The sequence below is a fragment of the Rhinolophus ferrumequinum genome, chromosome 21 (genome assembly GCF_004115265.2).
Source record: "Rhinolophus ferrumequinum isolate MPI-CBG mRhiFer1 chromosome 21, mRhiFer1_v1.p, whole genome shotgun sequence".
NCBI classification, from domain to species: domain Eukaryota; kingdom Metazoa; phylum Chordata; class Mammalia; order Chiroptera; family Rhinolophidae; genus Rhinolophus; species Rhinolophus ferrumequinum.
The window spans coordinates 12,543,189-12,570,207 of record NC_046304.1 but is presented as its reverse complement, the minus strand read 5'-3'; the positions used below and the strand labels follow the sequence as shown (position 1 = coordinate 12,570,207).

The window sequence follows — 27,019 nt, the reverse complement described above, 5'->3', positions numbered from 1 at the left end:
CTTCTGAAGTGAATACACATTAAAACATAAATGACTTGTTCTGAACTGAAGAGAGAGAGAAAAGGGCTTACAACAGGTCTAAAGGGATAAAGGAACACGAACTTCTGAGCCACATGCCGCCTGACCCCCAGCACCACTCTGACACGTGGCTCCAGGTAGTTTCCACAGAGTAGAATGACCTTGTTAAGGTTACAGGGACTTTCTGCAACTTCTCCAAACCTGAGCTAGACAAAGACCAAGAGCCAGTCAAGCTCTGTTCTCCTAAGTCAGATTAGCAGATAGAGAGAAGTGGATGAACAGTTCATTAGCTTGTCCCCATTATCTCTACTCCCGGCCACTCACCCACCCACCCCACCCCCACCCCAAAGCTGTTTTTCTCCAAAGAATACAGTAGGCAAGTTACCTGCTACCCTCTGGTTACTCCCCTGAAATCTGAGTAATGACACTAACTCACGACACCTCTGTCTTCAAGGAGACAACGGTAGATGAAAAGACCCAAGAGAAGAGATAAATAAACGTGCTGGCCTCTCTCAAACACTGTGTGCACACACCTTATCTCTGCCTCGTGCTGCTTAGGCTTTGGGGTGCCCCTGTCCAGTTGTTTTCTTAAAGACTCTTTCCTGAGCCACTCAGAATGAAAGACCAAGTACTACATGCTTCAGCCACTTTCTTACAAATGTGCCTTGAAAGAAAGAGTGGGTGGGTGGTGAAGAGAGAACATGAAAATCTTCTCCCTTACAGGCTAGGAGCTGGCGCATTTCACCTCCTGAGGTGAGCTGGCAGACAAATAAAAGGTCTTGGAAGAGATATGTGCCATGCATAAAAGTAATTTAGAACCTACATTCTTCTTCCCACCCAAAAGAAGTCAAAGAGGTGACTTTGGAACTACTTCCGACTTCATGGAAGAAACCTGTTTAGCCCTTCACCTGACCTTTCCCTCGTCCCTAACAAGTTCGCAAGAGGCAGTATTGGAAATTTGGGTGAAAACACAATTTTTCAATGTGCTGCCCAGACTTTGCATGGTGGTTAACATCCCCGACCCCCACATGCTAAATGCTATTAGTACTTCCAAGACCTCCCTCCTCAACATTTCCATACACCCCCTGGAAGGCAGTGCCACCACAGTTGAAAAGCACTAAGTACCTGTGTTGTTTTGTGTTGTGCAGGTGCCCAGCATACGAGGTTGGACAATTAAGTTCGCGAACTCATCCTAAAAAAAGTGCTGCATACCTCACTGCTGAATATCACTAGGTCACCTTCGAAGTACTCCCCTTGGGAAGCTATGCACCGACGCCAGCGCCTAGTCCACCCTTCAAAGCGATTTTGGTACTCTTTCTGGAATGACCATCAGAGCTGTTGTCATATTACCCTTGATGTCCTGAATGTCATCAAAATGTCTTCCTTTCAATATTTCCTTTATCTTCGAGTAAAGAAAGAAGTCATTGGGGGCCAGATCAGGTGAGTGGGGAGGGTGTTCCAATACAGTTATTTGTTTACTGGCTAAAAACTCCCTCACAGACAGTGCTGTGTGAGCTGGTGCATTGTCGTGATGCAACTGCCATGAATTGTTGGCGAAAAGTTCAGGTCATCTAACTTTTTCATGCAGCCTTTTCAGCACTTCCAAACAGTAAACTTGGTTAACTGTTTGTCCAGTTGGTACAAATTCATAATGAATACTCCCTCTGATATCAAAAAAGGTTAGCAACATCGTTGCAACAAGTTCACAAACTTAACTGTCGGACCTCCTATGCGAGGCATGCTTTGTTGCTTGGGGATTGAGTCTAGTAGGAAAGGACAAGTCACAGGAATATTTACACCCATATCTCTGACCAAGCAAGTAATTATTGACCCCCTACTATGTGCTCGGTATTTCTGTAGGCACTGTGAGGAATCAAAGGGAAATATGGATCACGGTCAGTCCCTATATCTGAGGAAGTGACAGGAAAAACAAGATCATGGAATATTATTCAACACAAGGCAACATATAACCAAATGCTAAACTGTAAGGTCTGTGCGTGGAAAGGTGGAGAACGTGAACAGTGAGGGCTGGCATAGTCTAAAAAGGCTTCATGGAAAAAGCAGAAGTTGAAGTAATTCTTAAAGGAAGTGGTATTTTCTTCATTCAGCCGTACTGACCCTCAATCTATTCAGAGAAAAATTCCTGCAAGGACCGCGGTTCATAGAAGAACTCCCTCAAACTTGTGGTTCCAGGAGCAGTTCAGCACTCCAAACCCTTCAGATCACATCTCAAATGGTTCCTGGTGGGAGAGGGTGTGAAAAATGTCCTATTCTCCTTCAGAAGACAAACTAAGGGCAGCTGCTTTAAGGAGACAAGGCCGTGCTCGCCGCATGCACTGGCTCAGTCAGACTGCGTTGGAGGGGGTTCCTGGTTGTGATTACAGAAGCTGTCCACTTCACCTGTCACCTGTGACCCCGTAAGATTCTCCTGCTATGGGGACATGCACTTCTCAGGAGCGCCTGAGGTCCTAACTACCTCCTCTGTCAAAGGTCTGCTTGCCTCCTCGCTTACCAACCACAACCATCTGTCTTAGGCAAAGGGTCCACTTCCTCCATCATTCATTTCTCTCCAGCCACGAAGGTTCCTCCCACAGGCTGTGCCCCAAATACTTCTCAGAGCCCATCCCACTGTCTTCTACTCAGCCACCCTCCTGACATTTAAGCTGCTTCTGGAGCCTGGCTCCTTCAAGAACATATTCAGCCTGAAACTGGCTTCCCCAACCCTGGTTTCATTCCAAACATGCAAAATCAGTAACACTCCCCCTATCTACCCCACTCATCCTTTATTTGTACACAATGTAAATTGAAAGTCTCTTCTATTTACATACATAATCTATCTAACTGTTAGGAAAACCCCACTTCTCACAGATCACAAGAGCTAAGCCCAAGGCTGGGCCTACTTGTGCTTATTTCTGTGAGACTTACCGACCTTCCAACGCCAGCCACCACTCAGGCTAAGAACACCTAGCGATACACACACAAAGGGAACATGGAGGACATGGAATGGTAATTATAACAGCTTGATTGCAGTAACCATTTTACTGTGTATATTAAAACATCATGTTGTAGACCCCCAGATACATACAATTTTTATTAAAAGATAAAATAGTAGTGATACGCCCTTCTCCCTCATACACCCTCTCTAGACAACAAGCACATTCACCGGCTCTTGACTGGGAACACGTGAGTCCACAGATTCCAGACTCAGAGACCCTCCCCCGACTAAATAAAAATGAGGGTCATATGTCCTTTCCATATACACAAGCCCTTACCCTTTGAAACAGGTAAACAAACTTTTTTTCCTCCCACAGGAAGGCTCCGAAGAAATCCTTTTGGAAATGTAAGCCTCGCGTTTCCAGCCCATCCTCAGGCCTCAAGCCCTTGGTGTCTGACCAAATGCTCCGCCTTACACATAGCCCATTCCAGGGTCTCCCAATTCTCCTCATCACCAAACTCTACCCTGCTGGTTCACGTCTATTTACGCTTTCTGTGGCAATGCCAACTTAGTTTTCTGATATGTGATTTATTTCTCTATCAATCAACCAACCAAATATTTGTTTTATAAAAACTAAAACAATTGTTATATGCTCTCATGGCATACAAAAGTTTTCTGCTACGGTCCTTATCATGGTTTGCTATATATATGTATGTATGTATGTATTTATTTATTTATTTATATAAAAAAATATATATATAAAGATATAAAGTATATTTATATATATAATTACATATATACGTATATATGTAATTATATATGATTTTTAATTAGTGTCTCTCCCACTACACTACTACACTATAGGAAAACTATAGCTGTTTTCTTCATCACTGTGTCCTCTGTGCCTAGTTCTAGATCTTTCCTCAAACAGAACAGGAAATCCTACCCACAGTTAGCAAGTACATTTTCAGGCTGTAGGGCCACTGAACAAAACTCCAGCGGCTCCTTGAGTCACCATATTCTATCCCTTTCTTCTCTCCTCCCTCTACCATTCCCTACCCTTATAAAGAACCTCAAGTATCTTTTCCACTACCCTCTGGAGGAGCTTCCTGTAAATGGGAGAATCCCAGGATCAAGTCAAGGGCTTGCTGGTTGGGAGGAGAATGGCAGGAAGAACAGGAGCAAGGAGACAATGAATGTGGGCTGTGGACAGGGTCCAAGCTTCCACTTGTAAGGAAGACTTGTGTCCATGTCGTGTGGGCATTCACGAAATGCTTTGAGAGTAGACTTACTAACCTGATTACTTTTTGTTCTATTCTTCAACCTAGGAAAGAAAAGACTAAGGGCGTTGGGGGTGTAAAGTGGGTGCTGGGATAGGGAAAAGCCTGGCTATCAGATTTCAAGATGACTGACCACAGGATGACCAAAAAAAGACTATAATTCATGGCAATTAGATTTAACAAAAACGTCCTGACCTCGAGGGTTCTAAGATATTGAGTAAAGCAGTGACAGTTCAGAAAAGGGGAGCCTGAGCTTGCAAAGGCATCTCTTAGGTGAATGCTCCCAGAGCTCTGATTAAATGGCTTCTTAGTACAGTATTGAGTACAATATTACATCCTTCCCATAGTATCTAGAACCTAACTCTCAATACAGCAGACTGACAATGCTCGTGACTGATTGATGCAGGAAAGGACATTATTTACTTTCTGTGGCACAACTTTATCTGGAGACAGAAAGATTAGTCAGACAGACTCTCAGATGGCTTCTGGAGATGCTCTCCAGTCCCAGAATTGTTTTATGCTTCTAGGTTGAGAAGTTACTGCATTCCTTATTTACAGACCTATGCCAGAGTGCCAACTTGAAAAGAACAGTTGCACACTTCCTGTCATCTTGTCCCCAAGATGACAAGTGAGGACACTTTACATATGCAAGCTTGTGTGAGTGACACTGTTTCAGGCATCAGTTCAAACTTGAAAGGAATGGAAGAGGCCAAGTCTGAAATCAGAATTCTGCACAGTATAGTGTTAACCGAGCTCTCGGGGCAAGCGTGAGGGAGTGGACCAACCGGCTCTCTTATTAACCCTCTTACTGTTATCTTACATGTCAAAACCTCACTTTTCCAAAGACCCTCCCCTCCATGTATCACTAAAGGCTATGGCAATCTGTGCTATCCACAGCATAAAGGGCGGTGGTGTCTCTTCCCTCATTTGGGGAATCTTCCTTCCATCATTTTGCCAAAGCAGTATTTCACTTCACTCCAAAACAGCCCCACTCCCCATTTGCAATTCTCTAAGAAAAATGTCACTACTTAATGCCATTACTTCTGCTGTAGGAGGTCAGTTTCTCATTCCCCTGCCTGAGGCATCTGTCATCAACATTTGGACAGCTAGCACATCAGAACACAGCAGCAGTCCCACGTTGCTCAGCAGCCTAGAAACGCATGCCCAGAAATGCCAGCTTTCCAAGTGGTGCTGGCTCCACAGCCTCATGAAGAGAGAAGGAAGGGAAAGAGACTTCTCTGAAGAACAGACACAACAACACAAAATCATTGGAAAAAGAACGTCTCTGTCAGCACTACCTCCTAGCAACAAGTTCCTCCTGACTGCACTCCATGCTATTATTTCAATACAGCAACACTGAGCGTAGCTTCATACTTTCAAGGACACTGCAGTCTGAAACTTCCAACTGGTTGGACAGTAAAGAGAAGCTGTTTGATTTATGAAATGGGTCGACCAAAAGGAGTGATGCAAAAGGAAAGAGGTCAGCCTGGGGTCTGTTCCCTCCTCGTCCTGTCAACTTCCACTGATACTTGTCCTTTGTGAGAAGCCAAGAGTTCCAAGTCAGAAGATTCTTCTGGAATATAATCAAGTTTCGACACAGAGAATGTTTGAAACAAGAGGCCCAAATTTTCTCTTGGATGATCCTAACTTTACTTCAAGGGCATCACTCAGATGGAGGCTTCCAGAACTCTGTCTACCACCAGATAAGGTCTGAATCCAAAACAACCCAGAAAAGATATATTCTTAATTGTGTATTTATAAAAGAGGGGCAAGAAGAAGCCTAACAAGCATGACATTTATTGAATGTTGTCTCTAAGCAAGCACTGTGCTAAGAGCTTTCATTTGTCATTAATACATACATTTACTCAAAAAGCATTTAAGCCCCCACTAAGCACTGGAGACGCAAAAATGAACAAAACAGTCGAAATCATAGTTTCACTGAACTTACATTTTAGAAAGTTGAAGAAAATAAATATATATATGTCAGCTGGTAATAGATACTATAAAGTAAAATAAAGCAGACTAAGGGAGAGCTATATACAATTTTATATAAAAATAAAGCAGGGAGGGGAGTGCTTTTTTAGATACAGTTGTCCTGGAAGGTTTCTCTGATTGTCACTTGATAACAATTAACAACAATAAGGACCAGCATGTGGTCACTACATAACAGGAACTGAACTAAGTACTTAGCATCCTCAGTAACTCCGAGTTCAATACTATCACCATCCTCACTTACACAGAGGAGAAAACAGCCTTAGTGGGCTTAAGGCTCTCTGCAGAATCTGTAGCAAGTAAGGGGAGGAGGAGGAGCAAGGCCAAGTTTACACAAAGAGGAAGCCAGGACTTGAACTCAGGAATACAACCTCATGCTACTGTGCTGACGGAGAAATGGAGCCTCAGAGAGGTCAAGTGTGCCTGTGGTCACAAAGTGGCAGCTTCACCTGGCCTCCCCACACATGGCTTAGAGATTAGTGCAATTCAATCTTCCCTAATATCAGACTATTACTCTCATCACCAGTTGAAAATCAAGCCTTATCTTGAAACAAGAGGAGCAAGACAACTTAGGCTCTTCAAGGCCAGCTAATAAATGCTGAATATGTTCCTCTCCCATCCCCCTCCCCAGGCCCCCAACGCAACACCATGTAAGGGGAAACACGCTTTGCCGTTAATTCTTCAGGTTCCCAGTTTCTCCCTGAAAAACACAGGAACAGAGCAAGAGATGACTGAGCTAGCTGCTCCACAGTGCCACAGCAGCTCTGTGAAGTAGAGGAGAGAGGACAGGCACTGAGAAGAGGTCGGCGGCAAGGAGGAAGCAGGCCCTCTTTAGCCCCATTTCAAAGACCAAGCCCTAGAATACTGAGGTGGCAGTGGGGAGAGGGGGATGCTTTCTTAAGAAGCCTGAGGCAGGAAAGACAGAAGCACTGGGAACATGTCTGTGGGATCTCCAGGAGAAGAGAGAGGAGAGTAAGACAGGAGGCGACAGAGGAAGGAGGCTAACCTTGCTTCAAGCAGAGAAGTCCAGAAGGGAAATACCACATCCAAGGTCAGAGGGTGTTTGCAGAATTGCTGGAAATCCCAAGCTGAGGGTCCAGGCCAAACCACCAGAAGAGGATACAGGAAAAGAGAAGCCCAAGCAGAATCCCACAAGGTTTAAACCAAAGGTCATGATTTGGACCCACCCGTTTTTTTTTTTATTGTATTTCAATCACCACAGCCACAGAACCTGTAGCATGAGTTAATCAACAACCAAGGGAAGGTGGGGGGAGCAGCACATCAAGGGGAGCCTGGATTGCCATTTTATACCCCAACTAGTTTAACTTGAGAATCACAGTTTTAACTGACCTTAAGAATCTCCCTTCTAAAGTCTTCAGACCCTCTCCCCACCAACACACACACACACAGAAATTCAATGCTCAGTCTCCCTCCTCAGCAATTTATCACTTTATCTGAGCAAGTCAGGTCTCCTAGCCCAACACTGCACCAGACAAATTATGACCTGAATGGCAAAAAAAACTGTGTCACCTAGAGAAACCCAATTAACGACATGACTCTGCTCTCTTTAATTCCCGTCTCCCCTCCAGTCATATCCGGGGCACCTGTGTGGCTGACCGCCTTTTCACGATACTGGCCATATTCCCTGGCTAACTCTTAAGCCAGAAGACAATTTAAACAGGGCCTCCAGAGAAACTAACCAAGCGAGGGGAAATCCTGCTCCCCTCACACCTTGGCCTGTTGAGAAAGCCCAGAGGCCACAGGACAAAAACACCACTTGGAATGACAGTCTGAAGTATTCACCTTGAAATCACTAAGCTGCCCCTTAGGTCAGAGCTCCTTGCTGAAGAAAAGCACATAAATGCTGCTGAAAGCTCCCAAATGAGGGCATGCAAGCGCCCCAGGAAGAACAATAAACAGGTATTTCGAAGAAATTCCTGCTGCTTAGTTTCCTCTCATCCGTTTTCTAATTAGCCTCTCCCTTGAGAGCTCTCCATTATTTCCTCGTCTCTCCAGCAGGTTTTCCAAACCTCCGGACTGACTACATGCAGCCTGTGTTTTGTGAGTGTACCTACAGATAAACATCCTCTTCTTAGCCCACGGCGGAGTTTCTGAAGTGAATAAAAGCTTCCCCTCTTCCCCCAGTGCACTTGTCTTTCCTCCCAGCTCCACTCGACTGCAGAGTTGGTAATGTAATATCCAGGGACCCTGAGACCGGAAATGCCTGGGTCTGGACTGCTGCACTTGAAACACGAGAGAAGGCATAAGGCGAGTTGAACATGGATGAGGGCGACGGTCGGAGGTGTGGGGTGGAGATGGGAGGCTGAAATTCCGACCAGGAAGAGATGCCACTCGGGGGTGGGCGAGGAGGAGGAAGGCTGATGAAGGGGGAGGCTGTCAAGGCAGTTGCAAAGTCAAAATTCGAGAAGCCCAGAAAGAGGAGGGGGAGGAAGAAGACATAAGTAAGGCAAGGGTGGAAAGAGGCCCAAGAGGAGGTGGGGGGCCAGGGAGGGGCACCACAATAAAGGTTCTGCAGATGATGGGGGCTTCGGTTTAGGGGAACTAGAGGACTGACCCTCAATCACCTTGGAGGCAGGGGGTCCGGAACCTGAGCAAAGGTGGAGGTGGCAGATAGTGTGGGGGCGGGGCACCACCGGGTGGGGGCTGAACTGGCTCCCGGAATCTGCAGCTAGTGGAGAAAGGGGGAGCAGAGGGCAGGGGCACAGCAGCGGCGGGCGCCCAGGAAAGGGGCGGGGGTCACCAAGGGGGACTGGGCTGGCGGAGGGGGCGCCCGGGGAGCACATGAGGCGTGCAGCTACCCGCTCCCCTGCGGCAGGGACAGGAACCAGAGCGAAGCTGGGGGGCGGCGCGCTCACCCGCAAAGCAGACAGGTCGATGTCGTCCAGGCTGCGGGCGGGGGCAGGGTCGCCCATGGTCTCCGCGGGGAATGGGGGCCTGGGGCCGCTCACGCTCCGGATCGGTTATTCCGCTGCCGCCGTCGCCGCTTCTCCCCCATCGGGGGATCCTGGGGGCGGACTCCACCGCGCCTCCCCCAGGGAACGGGGAGGGGGAGGGCCGGCGGGAGGACCGACCCACAGGCTGACAGGAGCTATCTATCGTCCGGGAGCCTGCAACCCGAGCCTCCCGACTCTCCTGCGCAGGCGCGCTGTAGCCGAGCGCCGGGAGGGCGGACGACAGAACGTGACGCGAGCGCGCCGGGTTCCCCCCACCCCCAGGCACCGACACCTGCGCGCAGGCGCAGGAGAGACAGAGAAAGGCGCGTGCGAGGATTGAGCGCCCGCGCGAGCCTGGCGTGAAAAAAGTGGGCGGCGGCCGAGGCGGCCGCGGAGCGCGCCCACCAGCTCCCGCGCGTGCGCACACACGTTCACTTCCCTTTCCCTATTTTTTGCTTTTTTCTCTCCCCCATTTCCTTCTTAGCTCTCCTTTGACGCCTTTCCTTGTCTCTCCCTCCTCTTTCGTGCGCCCAGCTGCCAATCAAGCCACCCACCTCTCTACTTGCGGAGGAAGGGGGCGGGACCCAACCCCCTCTAGTACCAGAGGGGGTTGTTATGGTAACTCCCCACGCGAGGGTTAGGTGGCCTCTAGATAGTATGGGCTGTCCACCCACCTGATTGCCATGGCAACATTGGAGCCTGTGAGGGAGGAGCCTCTCAGTGAGAACTTGGATGAAGATACCACTTGGGAGTTGGGGATTGGAGGGGGTGGGGCTGGCTGCCTCCAGAAAGCCCTTTACCCCCTTCCAGAGCTGGAGTGGGGAGTGAAGTGTTGAGGATGGGAATCTCAGATCTCAGGATAGGGACTCTTACCGCAGACCTTAATCTCTGCACCTCTTGTTATGCATAAAGGAACTGTTTCAACAGTTATTCCTTGATTGATCACTGAAGCCCCGCGTGGGGGAAAAGGTGGCAGGGAGAGACGGGGGAGAGGAGAAGGAATCTATGGCCAACCCCTTCAAATCTTAGGTCTAGTCATCTTGGCACAGCACCCCCAGCCATTTAGCTTCACTGGAGGCTGAGTAATGCTATGTAAAAAACAAGGAGTCATGTTCTGCCATTGACATGTTGTGTGACCTTGAGCAAGTTGCTTTGCTTCTCTGGGCATTTCTTTCCCTGTTGGAGAAGCCTGATCCCAAAATCACTTCCGGCAACAATATTATCTCTGTAAGAGCCCACCACCAGCCTTAATGTAAACATTATTTAGGAGAGTTTGAATAAAAAGTCCTTGGAAAGGGGCTAACACCCTTCTTTCTGGACCCCTCCTCCTTAGCACTTTCAGATGAACATTCATTCAGTTTTGCTTCCCTGCCCTCCCATTTATCTTTGTCCAAGGCACAATCAATCCCCACTCACCTCCATTACTCTTATCAGCCTCCTACTTGGTCTCCCTACCAAACCTCCTTAAATCAATTCACCATACCCAGAGTGAGTTTTCTGAAACTCAAATCTGATGTCATTCTCCTTTAAGACTCTTCACTGGCTCCCTACTGTCTTTTGAGTTAAAGTGTAGTATCAAAGCCTTCAAGATTCTGCCTGCTTCTCCTGCCTTGTTTTTCAACATTCCACCGTCCAAATCCCTCATTTTCTAGCCATACTGAAATCCTCTACTCACAGTTCTCAGAATTCAACAGACCCTCCTCTAGCCTTTGCACTTTCTGTTTCCTCTTCGTGGAAGTCTAACCATGTCCACTCTCACTGTCCTTTGCTTTGTCCTACATGCCTAAATCACCTCCGCCAGGAAGCCTTTCTTGACTCACTAAGACTGAGTTTGGCTCTTCTGTTTTTGCCTGTCTTAAACCCGTGGTAACATTTATCGCTTTGAATTGTAAATGTCTATTAAATCTCCTTAAAAACAGAAATTATGGGGCCACTGGTTAGCTCAGTTGGTTGGAGCGCTTAGTGACAAGGTTGCCAGTTCGAGCCCCACGTGGGCCACTGTGAGCTGCGCCCTCCACAACTAGATTGAAACTACTTGACCTGGAGCTCATGGGTCCTGGAAAAATAACTTAAAAAAGAAAAGGCAGAAATTATGCCAGTTATGTTCAGCACAGGGCCTGGCACCCACTAGAGAGAGGTTCAGTAACACGTAAGTGAATGAAGCCCTCCGTTGTCTGGGTAGGTACTGTGATATATAGTAATTCAAGGTCAACACCATGGGATAGTAGGAAAAAACGTAGAATTTGAAGTGAGTGCTTTGGACAAGTCATTAAATCTCTCTAAGGCTCAATTCTATCATCTGTAAAATAGAGATAACAACAGAGGGAAGGATAAAATAAAATTAGGTATGTAAAGCACTAGGCATATATACTAGTTCCTTAATAAACTTACTAATAATGCCTGACTCATAAGCAGTGTTTAATAAAGAGATATTGAATTGACGAATGAGCAAATTAAGATCATAGGGACAGGATAAACCTCCAAACCTCAAGAGACAGTGTAATCAGGGCGGGTGGGGAGGGTAGAAAAACAAGATTGGCCCCATGCTGACTATATATATATATACACATATATATAAAAACACATATATATAATACATATATATATCATATATATCTCATATATCTCATATATATGTATATATCCATAATAAAATCTTAAAGAAAGACAATGAGGTGGAAGAAGTCCTGGATCAGGCATGAAGAAAAGTTAACATATTAAAAATAAGACAAATTGGGGTGGCTGGATGGCTCAGTTGGTTGGAGCAGGAGCTCTCAACAACAAGGTTGCCGGTTCGATTCCTGCATGGGATGGTGGGCTGCGCCCCCTGCAAATAAAGATTGAGGACAGTGACTGGCCTTGGAGCTGGGCTGTGCCCTCCGCAGCTAGATTGAGGAACGATGACTTAGAGTTGATGGGCCCTGGAGAAACACACTGTTCCCCAATATTCCCCAATAAAAATTAAAAAAAAAAAAATTTTGTTAAAAAAAAGACAAATTGTAGAACCCCTGGGGGATGAGTGAACCTTTTGCACAAGCTCAGTCGCCCTCACGGTCTCCGTCCACTTTAGGAGGCTGATTCATTCTCTTCATCCTGGGTGTAGAGCCAACTCTTCTGATTCCAAGCCCACTGCTCTTTTCCCTGCACTGTCGTGCCCTCCAATGGCGAAACTCCAGGACTAATGTGGGGCGGGGGTCAGATAGACCAACAATGTGAAGCAGGAGCCCACCAAGGCCCTGGCTCATCCAGCTGCTGCCTCCACCCCACTCTACAGTTAATGAGGTAATGGTCCCCTAGGGAAAGAGACACTTAGTGCTGACAATGAAGCTAATTAGCAGAATGCCAATTAGGGGACGCTAAATGTGGGATGGGGAATTTCATGTTCCGAAGTGGCTTCTTCAGAGGAACAGCGGGGGGATTCGAAAGGATGGGAGCAGGGGAACAGCATCTTCTCTCTCCAAATCATCATTCACCAGCGTACCCCTCTTCCAGGAAGGCTCCCTAAACTCCTCACTCGACTCCCATTCCTGTAGTCAGTTCTGAAACTGGAGTGAGGCTGGGGGAATGAAGGACAAGAGCCAGGACCTCTCCTAAACTTTTTTCTAATTGCAAAATATTTCAGATATATAAAAAGATATGAATATATATAAAAGCTCATATATCCATCACTAAGCTTAAGAAATAAGTCACAGATTCACTTGAAGAGGTCTCTCTGTATACCTGTTAACCCCTTTTCTCCACTGCCATAGGAGGTAACCCTTCTCAATCTGGTGTGTGCGATACTCTCTCATAGGCTATACCATTTATTTTCTCTTTCCTCCTTCGGAGCAGTGCCATCCAATAGCACTTTGTGCAATGATGGAAATGGTCTCTACCTGCACTGTCCAATATGCTAGCCACTTGCGGCAACAAGTGAGCACTTGAAATGTGGCTAGTGCAAGTGGGGAACTAAATTTTTAATGATTTGATTTTAATTAATTTAAATGTAAATGGCCAAATCTGCCTAGTGACTACTATATTAGTGAAGCTCCAGGACAGGTGTGCCTAAGTGCTCCACAAAGGTGGGGACTTGTACTCACTTCTGTAAGTCTACAATTTCTGGCCAATAGCAAGGGCTCAGTAAGTATTTAAGTCAAGGACTGAATCTTTACAGCAAGCCAGTTATGTATTATTCCCATTTCCCAGTTAGGACCACTGAGGCCCAGAAGTGATGTGATTTGAGAAGGTACCTAGGTAGGAAGTGACAAGTCCAGGATTTGGGCCCAGTTCTTCTGATCTTAAGCCTATACCCTTAACCACTCCCAAAGGGGCTTCCCTGAGCCTCTCTCAGTACGGTCACTTAAGGAACAGGAGGCAGCCCCTTTTCTGTGTATCTCCCTCACCTGCAGCTGCAACATCAGCTCCACTGCTCTCCAGGTCTCCTGGTTTGGCCCTGCCATTCCCTATACCTAGGCAGCAAGCACTGGGTGAACACCTCCTCCTCGCAGCTAGGTGACTAAGCTCCAGAAGCCACAGACAATTACAGTGGAGCTGGAGACAGCAGAAAGAAGAAATGGGGTGGCGAGAAGGTGACGGGGCCTGGTACTATATATGTGTAGACAGGAAGTGGTGGCTGAGGCAAGTACTCAGTTCCGCTAAGGAAGAGGCACAGATTTTTTTCTACACTTTTATTTATGAAATGCTTATTGAACTGATACAAAGTTAGTGTCTGTGCGCAGGCTGGTGGGGGAGTTAGTGTGTACTCCCCACCCCTCCCCGCTGTGGGGGCTGAAGCCAGGACTGGCTTCATCCTTCCCTCCGCCTTGGCAGCAATGGGCTGGGAGAGACCCTGGGGCAGGAGGAGGAAAGGAGAGATGGGAAGGCTTGCTCCAGGCGTCCTCGCAGAAGTTTTGCTTCTCCTCTGTAGCAGTGGTTTGAACTGGGCAGCAGGAAGAATGAACTTCTCTGGGACCCCCGTCTGCCTCCCCAGCCCAAGGTTGGGAGTGTCCTTTTTGGCTGCTTCTCAAGAAAGGGTCCTCTGTGACTTCTCTCATCCCCTTCAGAGATGCTGCCTCCCCCAGGTCTCAAAGGCAAAGGGCACTGCCTTCAGTCCTCAGGGTCAGGGGGCAGGGAGCCAGACTCAGTGGAGCCCAGCGGCTGGTGACCTCTTCTGGCTGAAGCCACAGCTATGTCCATACTTCTAGGGGCATCACACCCTCCTTGCTACCCAGAGAGGGCAGCAAAGACTCATCCTCCAGGAACTTCAGGGGGAAGTGGACCAGGTGGCCCTGGACCTGGGTGAGCTCAGACCGGGCCAAGGGAGGGCTGACCGTGGATAGGGGCTCCACTGCCACATACTCCCGGAGTGCCCTCAGAGAACGTGTGGCGTTGGACGGCAAGCAGCGGAAGATCTGTGGGCGCGGGGCATGGAAGCCAATAAAGCTTAGGGACACTTTGCCAAGAGCCAAGCCTAACTGAGCTGGACACCTCCATCCCCACATCGTCTCCCCGCACACTGACCCTGAGCCACTGAAGCCCGTGATGTGCCCTCAGACCCTCACACCCCTTCTGAGAATGGCTGTGTGGTGGGGCTTCTCTCCACCCCACCCGGGACAGGATAATCCATGAATTGCTCCCTGGCCCACCCCTCTCAGCACCCACCCACCTGCTCATAGATGTTGGCATTGCTCTCAGCTATGTCTTGCCACAACTGGAAGAAGTCATCACAGACAGGGTCTCGGAGATCCAGGTCTGGCCGGGCATCTGCCCCCAGAACCACGCTATGGGAGAAAGGGGTCCCAGCAGGGCCAGATTAAGGTCCTTAGAAAAGCCGAATACCAGGAAAGTTATGCTGTGCCTACCCAGCTCATTCAAAATGGATGCAATGCTAAATAGTAAGATAGTATCAACGAGTCCAACAGAGCCTTCATTTGTCTCTACTTTGGCAACTATTTTGGTGCTCTAAAAAACAAAATACCAAATTATTTTGCAAGTCTTTTTCTCTCTCATTTTTTTGGTGTCCCTACTTTGCTGGTACCCCAAACTGGATTAGTCTGCCTATTGTAAAACCCAGTACTATATCTAAGCAATCTTCCCACCTGCTTAAAAGGCAGACCCCCAGCTCCACCTCCCTGCCACACCTTATAGCACCCGCCCCGGCTCTACCTGAAGCAGTGCTTCCGCAAACTCAAGGCAAACCGGCCCGCCTGATATTCCACACCATCCATGAGGGATGGTTCCATCTCTGTGTCCTCAATCAGCACAGCCAGCTCACTGTCCCGCCTCCCCAGCAGGCTCCGGTCATTGATGTTCGCAGAGCCTAGAGTGGGTGCAGAACACACTATGTCTGCCTGAGCCCAGGGGGACCCCCTCCAACCCCATCACCCCTACAGAACACCTGCCAGTGGGCAACACACCTTCTTTGGCCTCCATCCCCAATTGGGCTTCCACTGCAGTCTGTCATGTCCCTTCATCCCAGTGTCCCCGGCTGGGCCCTGCTCCACCTCTCCCCACCCCTCCCCACCCCTCTTGCTGCCAGGGGCCCAGATCCAGCACTGACCAATGATGACTGTCCGGTCATCTGCAATGAGCATCTTGCTGTGGATGTAGATAAGCTCTGAGACCGGATGCCCGCCCAGCTCTCCATGGGTGCGGAGCCCACAGATGGACATATAGTCCCGCCACGCTGTCCCCACTATAAGTGAGAGAGACAGGGAGAGGGAGAGTGAGGTGAGAAGTGCCCTCCATGTGCAGAGGGAGCCCTGTCCCATCCACGTCCTCACTTCAGAAGCCCTTTAGAACCCAGTCTATATACTTCTCTCTGCAGGGAAAGACCACCTGTGGTCTCAGGGTAGTAGCCCCAGAAGCATGCAGGAATGATAGCCTCTTTCCCTCCACACAGGTCCAGGTCCCCAATCTCCCCTTCCCCAGGGATCCAGGGCTTGAACCCCCCGTCCTCAGCACTCACTGGCTGCTTTGAGGCGATGCAGGATTGAATATTCCCCACGACACAGGGTCCTGAAGGAAAAGATTGGTGAGGGAAATGAAGCCTGGAGAAGGGGACGGGGGATGTCAGGAGAGAGATGGACCTCAAAAGTCCAGCAGGAAGGGATCAGGATAGAGTCAGGATAGGGGCACAGGTGGAATGGGGCCGTGGAGACCACACCAGAGGTCACCTGTAAGTGAAGTGCAGAATGGCCTGGATGGAGTTACCACCACCTGTGGAGATGTCACCTTCAAAACCAGGGAGCAGGGGCAGAAGCACATAGACTCGGAAGCACTGACCCTGCCTGGGAAGGAGGTAGAGTCAGAAATGTGACCTCTCCCCAAAGCCCTACCCCTCCAGTTAGATTTAAACCACGCCCATAATCCCCACCCTCCTGCCAGTCCACCTTACTTGTGGGCCTTCAGGATTCTGTCCACAATCTCATCGCCCACCTTGTTCAGAACCGTCCGTCCATCTGAGCAGCTAATGAAGAACTGATTCTGGGGCACGGACCAAAGACAGACCTCAGCAGCCAGGCCACTGTCCCTGCCCTCAGCTCCCAGCCGCCATCCCCACCTCCAGGCTCCAGGCCTGGGCCCCAGGCTTCAGCTTCTCTCCAGGCCCAGATATGCCAGCCCAAAACACTGATCTTGCTGATGTCCTAAGGCTCTCCCCTGGGACATGCCCTCTATTTTCTCTCCTCCTGCCCCCAGTCAGACCTCAATGTAGAGGAAGTGCTGGCTCTCCTTGATGGTGTGCAGGTAGGCATTGAGGATGGAGTTCTCCAAAGTCCCCGCTGACCAGCGGTCCACTGACCGCAAGACCTGAGGGGATGGCAAATATGACGTGGTTCCTGACCCCAGGAAAGGAGAAGTCTGGGACGCTCTCAGGTCAAGGACAGTGGGCTGAAGGGAGGGAGGGGAAGGAGCGAGCTGAAGTCAGGGCCTTACCTGCACAGTGGCACACTGCCCCCCTGGGAGTATGAAGGGGAGCTGGTTTGAGGTGCTGGTGGACTTGGGTAGCAGGTAGGGGTACATGGGTGTCTTGTACTTGGCCTTGGTAGTCTGAGGTGGAGGGATGGCAAAGTCAGTGGGAGGTGGCAAGCTGCCCCCGGCTCCCTCTCAACCTCCACTCTCCACAGGAGGGAGTGAGCACCTTGTTGAAGTTCCAGCGCTGGATGAAATGCCGGGCCAGGTCCCGGGCGGGTGGGCCGTGGACAACCACCCCCACGTCCCGCCATGGCATCCGAGGTGTGGTCTCCCTGTCGATGAAATCTGGGGGTCCCAGGAGAGTCAGGAGAGAGGTCAGGGACGGTCTCTTGGAGATACTTGGGGCAGGGAGGAGGCGCTGACCAGAAGGAAAGCTGCATTATCCTTGACCCAGCTCGTCCCATTCTCAGTCCCAGCCCCAACTTCTGCTCCTGCTCCCAGCTCTTGGGGACTTTGAGGGGACCCTCACCCTCAAAAGGCCGGTCCAGTTGCACCCAGTCCTTAGTGATAAGATTGCTGTAGTCTTTGCCCAGCCAGAAGAGTTGGTTGTGAGACAAGTCTGGGGTGGCTGGAGAGTCTGAGCACGAGGTGGGAGGCTGTGAGAGGAACACACCCAAGCCATGGGCAAGGAGAGGGCACAGGCACCATTCAGAGTCAGGGCCAAAGAGAAGATAGGAACACTGAAAGGGTGTGAGACAGAGACAGAGACACCGAGAGTAAGAACGAAACAGAGAGAACCTGATTCCCCAGCCCAGCCCCTCACCTGCACTTCCTAGAGAAACTGCAGGGTAGGGGACTTAGTAGAAATGCGGAAGAGACTGGGTCATTGTAGCTTCAAAGTGGGTTCTTGGGGTCCCAGAAAGTCTGAGGAAGTCTGAATGTGGGCAGTGCTTGGAATGATTGGAGGGGGAAGGCTAGAGCTGGGAAGAGGTGTGGATTTAGATTAGCTGAGTTTGGAGGAGCTCAGGAAGGCCTCGGGGGGATTACCTGTGGGGCAGCTGATTCAGAGGCGTCTCCAAGGTCAGTCAGTCGGTAGTGCAGGTCATCCCAGCGGCCATAGGCGAGGTCCAGCCCCCCCAAGAAGGCCACTACTTGGTCCACCACCAGCAGCTTCTCATGATGGGCCCACAATGTCACCTGATCTGGGTGGCGCATCACCTGGAGCAGGTATGGAGGCATTCATGAAGGAAGGGCTTAGGTGAGAGAGAGACAGAGGCTGCATTGCAAGGGAAGATGGAAAGATGGGATGTTTAAGGAAGGGGAGAGTTGAGGAAACGGGGACGTGTGGTGAGGAGGGCTGTAGTGTGGGAGGGGCCTCTGAGGTCTGAGTCACCTTTATGTTGGGGTGCAGCAGCATCAGAGCCCTCTTGCTATAGCCACTGTTGATGCCCAAGGCCAACTCCACTTCCTTAAACAGCAGTACAGACACACGGACACCCTCCTCCTGGTGGTAAGGAGGGTATCAGATCTAATGTCTCTTTCAGAATGGCCCCTTTCCACCCTCCCAAACCCTTCCCACGCTCAGGATTCCTGGATATCCCTGCACCCAGCCGGAGATCTTTCACACTGTCAGTTACATGCTGCTTTGATGCCGGCAGCACACTTAGTAATGGGTGAGCAATCCGTTCACCTATTCATCCATCCACACATCTACCCACCTACCTATCATTACCGTATTTCCCCAAAAATAAGACCTAGCCGGACCATCAGCTCTAATGCATCTTTTGGAACAAAAATTAATATAAGACCCGGTCTTATTTTAATATAATATAAGACTGGGTATAATATAACATAATATAATAACAGGTTTTATATTAATTTTTGCTCCAAGAGACACATTAGAGCTGATAGTCCGGCTAGGTCTTACTTTTGGGGAAACACGGTATCTATCCTTCCACCTTCCCAAACATTTACTCATCCCCTAATATGCCATCTATCATTCATCCATCTACCCACCTACCCTCCTATTTCCAACCTCATATCCTTTCATCTATCTCCCTTTCCATCATCTATCCATCTATGTACCCACCCACTCTCCATCATCTACATATCTTTCCTCCTATCCATCAATGTCTATGGATGCCTCCAACGTGGCAGACACTGTACCTTGTACTAAAACTCATGATATTAATCCATCCAGTGAGAGATAGACATGTACACCCCAAGGTACTACAGTAAAGTGCAATGGGTACTGGGAGGGAGGTCTATACCAGGTGGAGGAAGAACATGAAAAGGGAGGTGTCACTTCTCCGTAGGGAAGAGGAGGAGGTGATGTTTGCTGGACATGAGCAAACCGGATGGGCACGTTTCCTCCCCTGAAGCCTCAGATTCCTTACGGCACCCCATTCTGTAGTCCCTTCTAACCAACCTCCACCCACAGAAAACCCCCCCACACCTCCCCTCCAGGCTGACCACTCTCCTCACCGCCTTCTTCTTGAGCATAATGTCCAGTCTCCACTCGTCTGAATGGGCCGGACGTTTCAGGTAAATCTCAGGACTCAACCTGGGATTCAGGGCAGGGGGTGAGGATGGTAAGCTAAGCGCTAGATAATCAGCCATTCCTTTCCTTCCACTCCCTCCTCTGATCTATAAGCTGATCTGCAGTAGGCCCCATTCCACCCTTTCTTGCTTGGCCTTCTTTCCCCCCACTTACCACCAGTCTGTGATGAAAATCTCCTCTTGAGCTTGCAGGATGGCATCCGCCACAGCAGCAAAGTAACCTGCCCCATTCACAAACCTGGGGGGAGGCCAAGCCAAGGAAGTCAGGAGAGTCAGAAGTGAGAAAGCTCTGGAGAGTGAAGACTAGAGGACGTCATGGGTCAGAGGTGACAGCAGGGTCAAAGATCAAGAGTGATCAGAGAGGTTAGGTGTTATCAGATGTATCAAAGTGGGATAAATTTGCTAGCATGAGCTAAATAAAATTAAAAATTACAAAAGATACAATAAACTAATGAAAATGACTAAAGAGGACGGCCCGATGGCTCAGTTGGTTAGAGCGTGAGCTCTGAACAACAGGGTTGCCGGTTGGATTCCCACATGAGCCAGTGAGCTGCGCCCTCCACAACTAGATTGAAGACAACAAGCTGCCGCTGAGCTTTTGGAGGGGCAGCCAGATGGCTCAGTTGGTTAGAGCACAAGCTCTCAACAACAAGGTTGCCGGTTCAATTCCTACATGGGATGGTGGGCTGCACCCCCTGCAACTAAAGATTAAAAACAGCGACTGGACTTGGAGCTGAGCTGTGCCCTCCACAACAAGATTGAAGGACAACTACTTGGAGCTGATGGACCCTGGAGAAACACACTGTTCCCCAATATTCCCCAATTAAAAAAAAAAAAGGAAAATGACTAGATATTGGAAGGATTAATACATCATACATAAAGAGTTCCAACAAATCAATAAGACATATAAGCCAACTGAAAAGTGAGCAAAGAATAAGAACTGACAGTTTACAGAGGAAATCAAAATGGTCAACCATAGGAAAAGATGATCAATTTTACTAGTAAACAAGGAAAGTGATATTAAAATGAAATAACATTAAATTCACTAGATTGGCAAAAATTAAAGTCACTGGTAACATTCAATATCAGCACGTAGGGAAGTGAATATTCTCATAGACCATGAAAATATACATTGATTATAGCCTTTTCAGAGGACACTTTGGCAATATCTATTAGCATATTAAATGCATATACCCTTAATACCACGAAATGCACATAGTAATTCTATTTCTAGCAATACGTCCTATTAAATGCTTAGGCAAAGAGACTATTCACTGCAGCATCATTTATAAGAGTGATAAATGGGAAATAACCTAATGCATACTCTTTAACACATGTATTAAATGAAAAAATAAGTCACAGAAGAGAGTATATGATCTTATTTATGTTAAAACAAAAAGTAACATACTATATGCATAAGTGTAAGAAAAAATGCAAAAAAAGACCTGGGAGGGTAAATATCAAACTGTTGCCAGGATTACTTCTGGGAACAGAAATGGGATTGTTGGGAAGAAGTGTGGGGAAGAAGTAAGGGCTAGGAGATAAAGGGTTGTGCAATGAGTGGGAACTTTTCATTTTTAATGTGTTTTTATATTGTTTGACTTTTTAATAACTAACAGTTTAGTGTGATGGTTAAGAGCAGAGTCTTGACCCAACCTGCCTCGATTTGAATCCTGGTTCCACTGTTTACAAGGTGTGACCCAGGGCAAGTTACTTAACTTCTCCTTGCCTCAGTTTTCTCATCTGTAAAATGGAGATAACTATACCTGCCTCGGTAAGTTAAAACATGTAAAACTCTTATAACACTTCCGGGCACATAGTATTTGCTACATAAGTATTAGCTATTATTGTCCTTATGTTAAAAAGAAATCTCAACACCACCTTCCATGACTCCCCTTTGCCTATGATAAAGGTCAACCTTCTCAGCCTCGCATGCAGGGCACAGATCAGGGGCTGCCAACTCCCGTACTCTTCTCTGACCACTCCTCCTCACTCTGCAACAACAGTCAGTCCTGTGGTTCCCAAACACACCAGGCTATTTCTAACTTCTCTGCATGGACCGCCCTTCTCCATTTTCTCTATCTTGTTAAGGCAAACATCAAGGTTACTGCCTTCTGGAAGCCAGTCCTGACAACCCCACGCTGGGGCAAATGCTGCTCTTCTGTGCTCGGTACATTGTATCTACCACCAACAAGGCAAGTTCCCATTGTTTTGTGATTTAATCACCTACTGGACTGTGTCTTATTCCTGCCACTGGACCTGGCAGATAGTAGTGCTTACAAAATGTTCATTAAATGAACGAATAAATCAGAGATTTGAGGAGATCATAGAGAACAGAGAGTATGGTCAGTGTGGTAAGAGGGGGCCCAAAAGGTCAGAGGAGGTCAGAGAATTCAGGGGTCAGAAGAGATTACTGAGTTTGAGGGTGAGAAAAATCAGAGGAGAATCATTGAGATAGATGTGGGTAAAGAAGTCAGGGGGTCAGGAGATTTGAGAAGTCAAAGGGGGGGCTTATTGAGATCAGAAGGGGTCAGAGGAGATAAAAGAGGATCAAGGATTCAGAGAACACCAAGGGAGTCAATCAAGAAGGCCACAGACAAGCTCAGAAGGGACATCAATGTCTTACCACCGGGCCAAAGTACCAGGCCGGGGCGGAGCGTAGCTGTCATGACGGTGCAGCTGCAGGAAGTCTCTGCCCGGGCCCTGGGCCAGCTCAGTGATTTCCTGGCCCCACCACCGCGCCTGCCGGTAGCTGCTGCACTTGAGAATCAGGGATCTAGACAGGAACAATAGAGACCACAACCCTCACCCTCAGTACTTCTGGTCTGACCCAGAAGCTCTCCCCATTTAGCTGTCACCTCTTTCCCACTTCCCTTAGTCCCTGAATCGTAACTCCACAGGGACAGGGTATATATCTGCCTTATTCAGTTGGGTTCCTGGCACTTAGTATTGTACCAGGCATTCAGGTTTGTTAAATGAATGAATGAATGAATGAATGAATGGAGTGCATTTCTTTTACATCAAGAGTCCCTCCCCCAAGCTTATGCTCAACCCCCTTTCTCTGGGCCCAGACTCTAGGAGCAGTCCCAAGCATCAGGCTAGAATAGTTCCCTAGTTCCAAATCACGGCCAGCTCCAGGGGGGTGGAAATGCCTTCCCTTCTTCCACGGGCTCTTCCATGCAACTCCCCTCAGGGCCTTAGGCTGGCTCTTCACTCACCAAGTGTCTGTCCGTACCAGGAGGCCTTACCTGTGGGAGGTGTCAATTCGGACCCCGTATCGTGCCTCTGTGCTCCTTTTCCCCACCTGCACCTCGAAGCCAGGGTCAAAGAGCTGAACAAATGAAATGGCACCAGTCTCGAGGCACATGTACAGCAGGAAGGAGTCCTTCACCACTAGCCACCTGGAGCAGAAGGGTTCTGTCTGTTCCTCTGCCCTCATGATTTCCTTCCTCACCCCCAACCCATGTCCCACCTGCCCCATTCTAGGCTTCACCTCTTGGACCAGCGATAACAAACTTGGTCTCGGCCACAGCAGGTAAGGCCAGGAACACGGTGGCCACCTGAACGCTTCCGGATCACCCCTTCCCTGTGGGAAAAGTCAGGAAGAGATACTGGATAAGGAATCCAGACCCCCAGCCCACCTTGCACTGCATTCCCCATCATCAGGCAGGGAGAGATCCAGATGTTTGCAGGTGACTGGGTGAAGGGTGTCAGACACTTACAGTCCTTTGGATCCAAGGTCTGGGATAAAAGACAGCTGACTGACTTCTAGGAACTCTGTCTGCAGAGGAAAACAAAGGCTCAGGGGAGAGACTCAGGCTTTCAGCCCCTCAGACCCTACTGATCCTGGTCCTCTGTCCCCTGGGGACCTGCTTACTCTGCTCCACCTAAAAAGACCCAGGCATCCAGCACCTGAACCTTACCATGGCGTGGTAGTTGCGGTAGAAAGACATGGTCAGGAGGCGGTTGAGGTAATTCTCCAGGTATTTCTGAAGTAGGAATAGGAAACAGAGATAGATGGGACCAGAACCGTTTGCAAACCAAACGCCTTCCCAGAGTACCTGGTGTCCGGTCGCACCTGTTTGCTGGATGCATGTCTGGTGGAGCCCTCAGGACCTGTTCGGGGTAGAGAGGGCATCTCTCTGTCGGCTGCCTCTCGGGCTGGAGGATAGGGGACAGCAAAGCTGTGAAAGGGATGGGTTGAGGGTCAAGTAAGAGGTGGGAGGCTGAGTGCTTCTGTTCTTGAAGCACTGGAGAGAGGGTCTTGGAGCAAGGAAGGAGGCCTAAAGGCTGGCGGAAGGAAGGCCTCCTACGCTGAGAATAGAGACAAGAAATGCGGGAGGCTGCCAAGGGCATTTTGGGCATCTAGCCCGGCTAAGATACTGGCACAGAACCATGGACAGGGAGAGCTGAACAGGGAAGGTTTCCTGGTAACCAGGGTCAGAAGAGGGGGCCCAGTGGCAGGGGAAGTTGGGGGAGGAATGGCTGCAGTGTGGGGGTGAGATGGGCAAAAAGGAGAGATGGGGGCTGAGGCAGTGACATCTCATGCCACAGGGTGAGGGGCCCTTCACAGGAAGCGGTCTGGTCCCCCTCACCGAGCCAGAGGGAGCAGACTCATCAAGACTTTGTGTCTCAGTAGGTCCCGATGCAGCTCCTGGAAATGACGGAACTTCTTCTTGGTTGTCCAGGTAAAGTCACCATGAGTCAAGCGGACCGAATACAGAGTGCAGGTTCCCACCTGAGGGTGTGAGGAACTGCATGGATGTCCCCTGGTTGGGTTGCAGCCCCCACTCTGGTCAGTCTTCCCTTTACTCCCACCCTTGGTGCCAGCCCAGCCACCTTGGATCCACTGGTATATCTTTCAGTGCCCACCACCTGGGCTGTGACAGGAACCCCAGGAGCAAACACCAAGGGGTGCATTTTCAAAGGCTGAAGGTCATAGATGGCCAGAAAGGGGTGCATCCGGTCAGCTAGGAGGAAAGAAAAGTGGAAGAGTGTAGATGCCAGGAGGACTCAGGCCAGTCCTCTCCCTGAGGGCCATCCTCCCTGCATACCTGGGTCCTCTCCCTCCTTCAGAGTGTCCACCTCATCGGGTTCCATCTGTAACTGGCTGGAGTCCAGGTCGCTCCCAGAGGGGAAGGGGCTCTCGGGGCTCGCCGTCATCCTAGGAATAAGGGGAAGCCTCAGAGAGGTGATCTGCCCTGCAGAACTCTGCCCCCCATTCCACCATATCCTCCACCTCCCTCTTCCCCATCCGCCTGTCTCCCGCTAACTCCCAATCTCTCTCTGATGATAGCCCCATCGTCTGCAACGCCCTGCCAACCCACCTCTAACTTCATCCCCTACCTCAGTCCTTCATCCAGAACCCTTGAACCCCGCCTCCAGTCCCGTAACCAGGGCGCCCAGCCAGGAACACCAGGCTCCGATGGCCCAGAACTGGGGCAGAGCAAAAGCCAGGGGAAGGGGCCCCGCGGGTCGCAAGGGGCCGGGAGCCGCCGGGACTCAAGCTAGGCCAGGCTGGCTGGGAGAGGGGCTCCAGGCGGGAAAAGAGGAAGTTGTGCTCTCCCCGCCCGGGAGGGAAAACCCAAAATCTGAGTGTGCAGCTGAATCAGGAGGCCCCGCAGCCTGGGCCCATTCCTGTCCCCGCCCGACTTCCTGGGTCCCGGCCCTCCGCGGCACCCCCTCCCCGGACCCCTCACCCGGGCAGCCCGAACCAGCGCCGATGCGGGGTCGCGTGCAGACAGAGCCCAGCTGAGCCGGAGCCCACACCCCAGCAAGCTGGGGCGGGGCGGCCTCAGGGCCAGCCCTCGAGGGCGGGACGGCCCCCCGCCTCACCTCCGCGGGATTCTCGTCTGTCCTGTCCCGCCCCCGCCGCCCTCGTCCCGCCCCGCGGTCTTGCGCGCCGCCCTTGGCCGAGGGGGTCTCCTCTGCGATGCGGGGCTGCGAGTCTGAGCGGCCTGCTCTCTGTACCCGGCGGGTGCAGTCAACAGGTCTGTCCGTCTGTCCCGCGCCGTCGGTCCAAGTGTGCCTTGCCGCCACCCTGTGGATGCTCGACGCCGCACACTTTACCCCCCTCCGGCGCGGCCCCTGGGGCCTTTTTGGCCCTTGTGGAGATGCACCTCGGCGATGGTACCTGTGGGTGTCCCCTTCCCAGGCGGGCTGAGAGCCACACTGGGCCTGTCCTGGCCAGCGTTTGTAGATGGAAGGCATGATAAAAGGCCGGATGGATGGTGGCCACAAATTCATTAACGTACGTAAGCTTGCATTCTTTCATTCATTCACCAGCTATTGCGCACTTGCTCGGTGCCAGACATTGAGAGTACTTACTGTAGTGAACAAGATAGTCAAGGAACCTGATGTCCTGAAACTTACATCCTAGGGGGAAACCGGGACATTTTCAGGTTCTAAAAGGTAATATAATGCAAAATTTATTTAAAGCAGATTTATTTATCTCTTCTTTGGATGGACATTCGGTGGTTTCTAGTTTTTGTCTATTGTGAATAAGGCTCCTGTAAACATTCCGGAATAAGTCTTTGTGTGAATATATGTTTTCATTTCTCTTGGGCAAATAGCTAGGCGTGGAGTTGCTGGGTCATATAAGTGTTCTTTAACTTTAGAAGAAACAGCCAAACTGTTTTCCAAAACAATTGTTCCTTCTTACATTTTCAGTTGTTCCACAGCATGGCCAACACTTGATACTGTCAATCTTTACAGTCTTTACTTATTAGCCATTCTAATAAGTAAAATAGTACATCACTGTAGTTTTATTTGTATTTCTCTGATTATTAATGATGTTGACCGTGTTTCATGTGCTTGTTAGCCATTTGTAGATCTTTTATAGTGTCTATTCAAGTTTTTTGCTAACTTTTAAAAAAACCATGTTGTCTATTGTGATATTGTGATTCATACATGCATATATATGTACACATATACAAATCCTTTATCACAAATATGTATTGCAAATATTTTCTCCCAGAACGTGGCTTGTCCTTGTAGAGTAATGGTGCCTTTTGAAGAGAAATTTTCTATTTTGATTAATTTGTGGTGTATAGACTATTACTCAGCAAGAAAAATGAATAAAGTATAAAATAATTCAGTCACCTTGGAAAACAGTTCCTCAAAATGTTAAGCATAGAATTATCATGTGGCCCAGCAATTCCACTGCTAGATATGTACAAAAACTTGTACATGGATGTCCATAGTAGGAATACTCAAATAGCCAAAAAGTAGAAGCAACCCAAATGTCTATTATCTGATGAATAGATAAACAAAATGTGGTTTATCTCTACAACAGAATATTATTCAGCCATGAAAAGGAATGATGTACTGATACACTAGCTACACCATGGATAAACCTTGAAAACATGCTGATTGAAAGAAGCCAGCCA

General features: G+C 49.2%; 2 protein-coding genes across 13 annotated transcripts in view; both read right to left on the bottom strand.

The window, feature by feature from the left end:
• The window catches only part of MINK1 (misshapen like kinase 1), a 50,140-nt gene extending 40,646 nt beyond the window's left edge, over positions 1-9,494 (bottom strand). For 2 of the 8 annotated variants that reach the window (XM_033089578.1, XM_033089579.1), the window contains exon 1: positions 9,102-9,494. In XM_033089578.1, the coding sequence (XP_032945469.1) occupies positions 9,102-9,158 (57 nt within the window). In that variant the 5' untranslated portion in view covers positions 9,159-9,494. The remainder of the gene's footprint in view (positions 1-9,101) is intronic. The other 6 variants (XM_033089581.1, XM_033089583.1, XM_033089580.1 and 3 more) reach the window with 5 other exon arrangements.
• Positions 9,495-13,831: 4,337 nt separating this feature from the next.
• PLD2 (phospholipase D2) lies at positions 13,832-25,593 on the bottom strand. Of its 5 annotated transcripts, none has more exons than XM_033091114.1 (25): positions 25,331-25,460; positions 24,686-24,795; positions 24,471-24,601; positions 24,227-24,369; positions 23,710-23,815; positions 23,555-23,620; positions 23,354-23,412; positions 23,125-23,217; positions 22,880-23,032; positions 22,258-22,407; positions 19,786-19,869; positions 19,557-19,635; positions 18,466-18,576; positions 18,120-18,290; positions 17,602-17,728; positions 17,299-17,417; positions 17,094-17,207; positions 16,863-16,967; positions 16,555-16,643; positions 16,334-16,447; positions 16,126-16,175; positions 15,718-15,852; positions 15,324-15,477; positions 14,824-14,938; positions 13,832-14,569 (listed from the first exon to the last, which is right to left on the bottom strand). In XM_033091114.1, exons 2-25 carry the CDS (start codon positions 24,792-24,794, stop codon positions 14,345-14,347), a joined length of 2,802 nt encoding a protein of 933 aa, XP_032947005.1. In that variant the 5' UTR covers position 24,795; positions 25,331-25,460; the 3' UTR covers positions 13,832-14,344. The 5 variants fall into 5 exon arrangements, with proteins under 5 accessions (XP_032947005.1, XP_032947003.1, XP_032947002.1 ...); XM_033091112.1 differs by lacking the exon at positions 25,331-25,460 and adding an exon at positions 25,467-25,593 and having other exon boundaries at positions 13,839-14,569; positions 17,602-17,812; XM_033091111.1 differs by having other exon boundaries at positions 13,839-14,569; positions 17,602-17,812.
• Between the last annotated feature and the right edge of the window lie 1,426 nt (positions 25,594-27,019).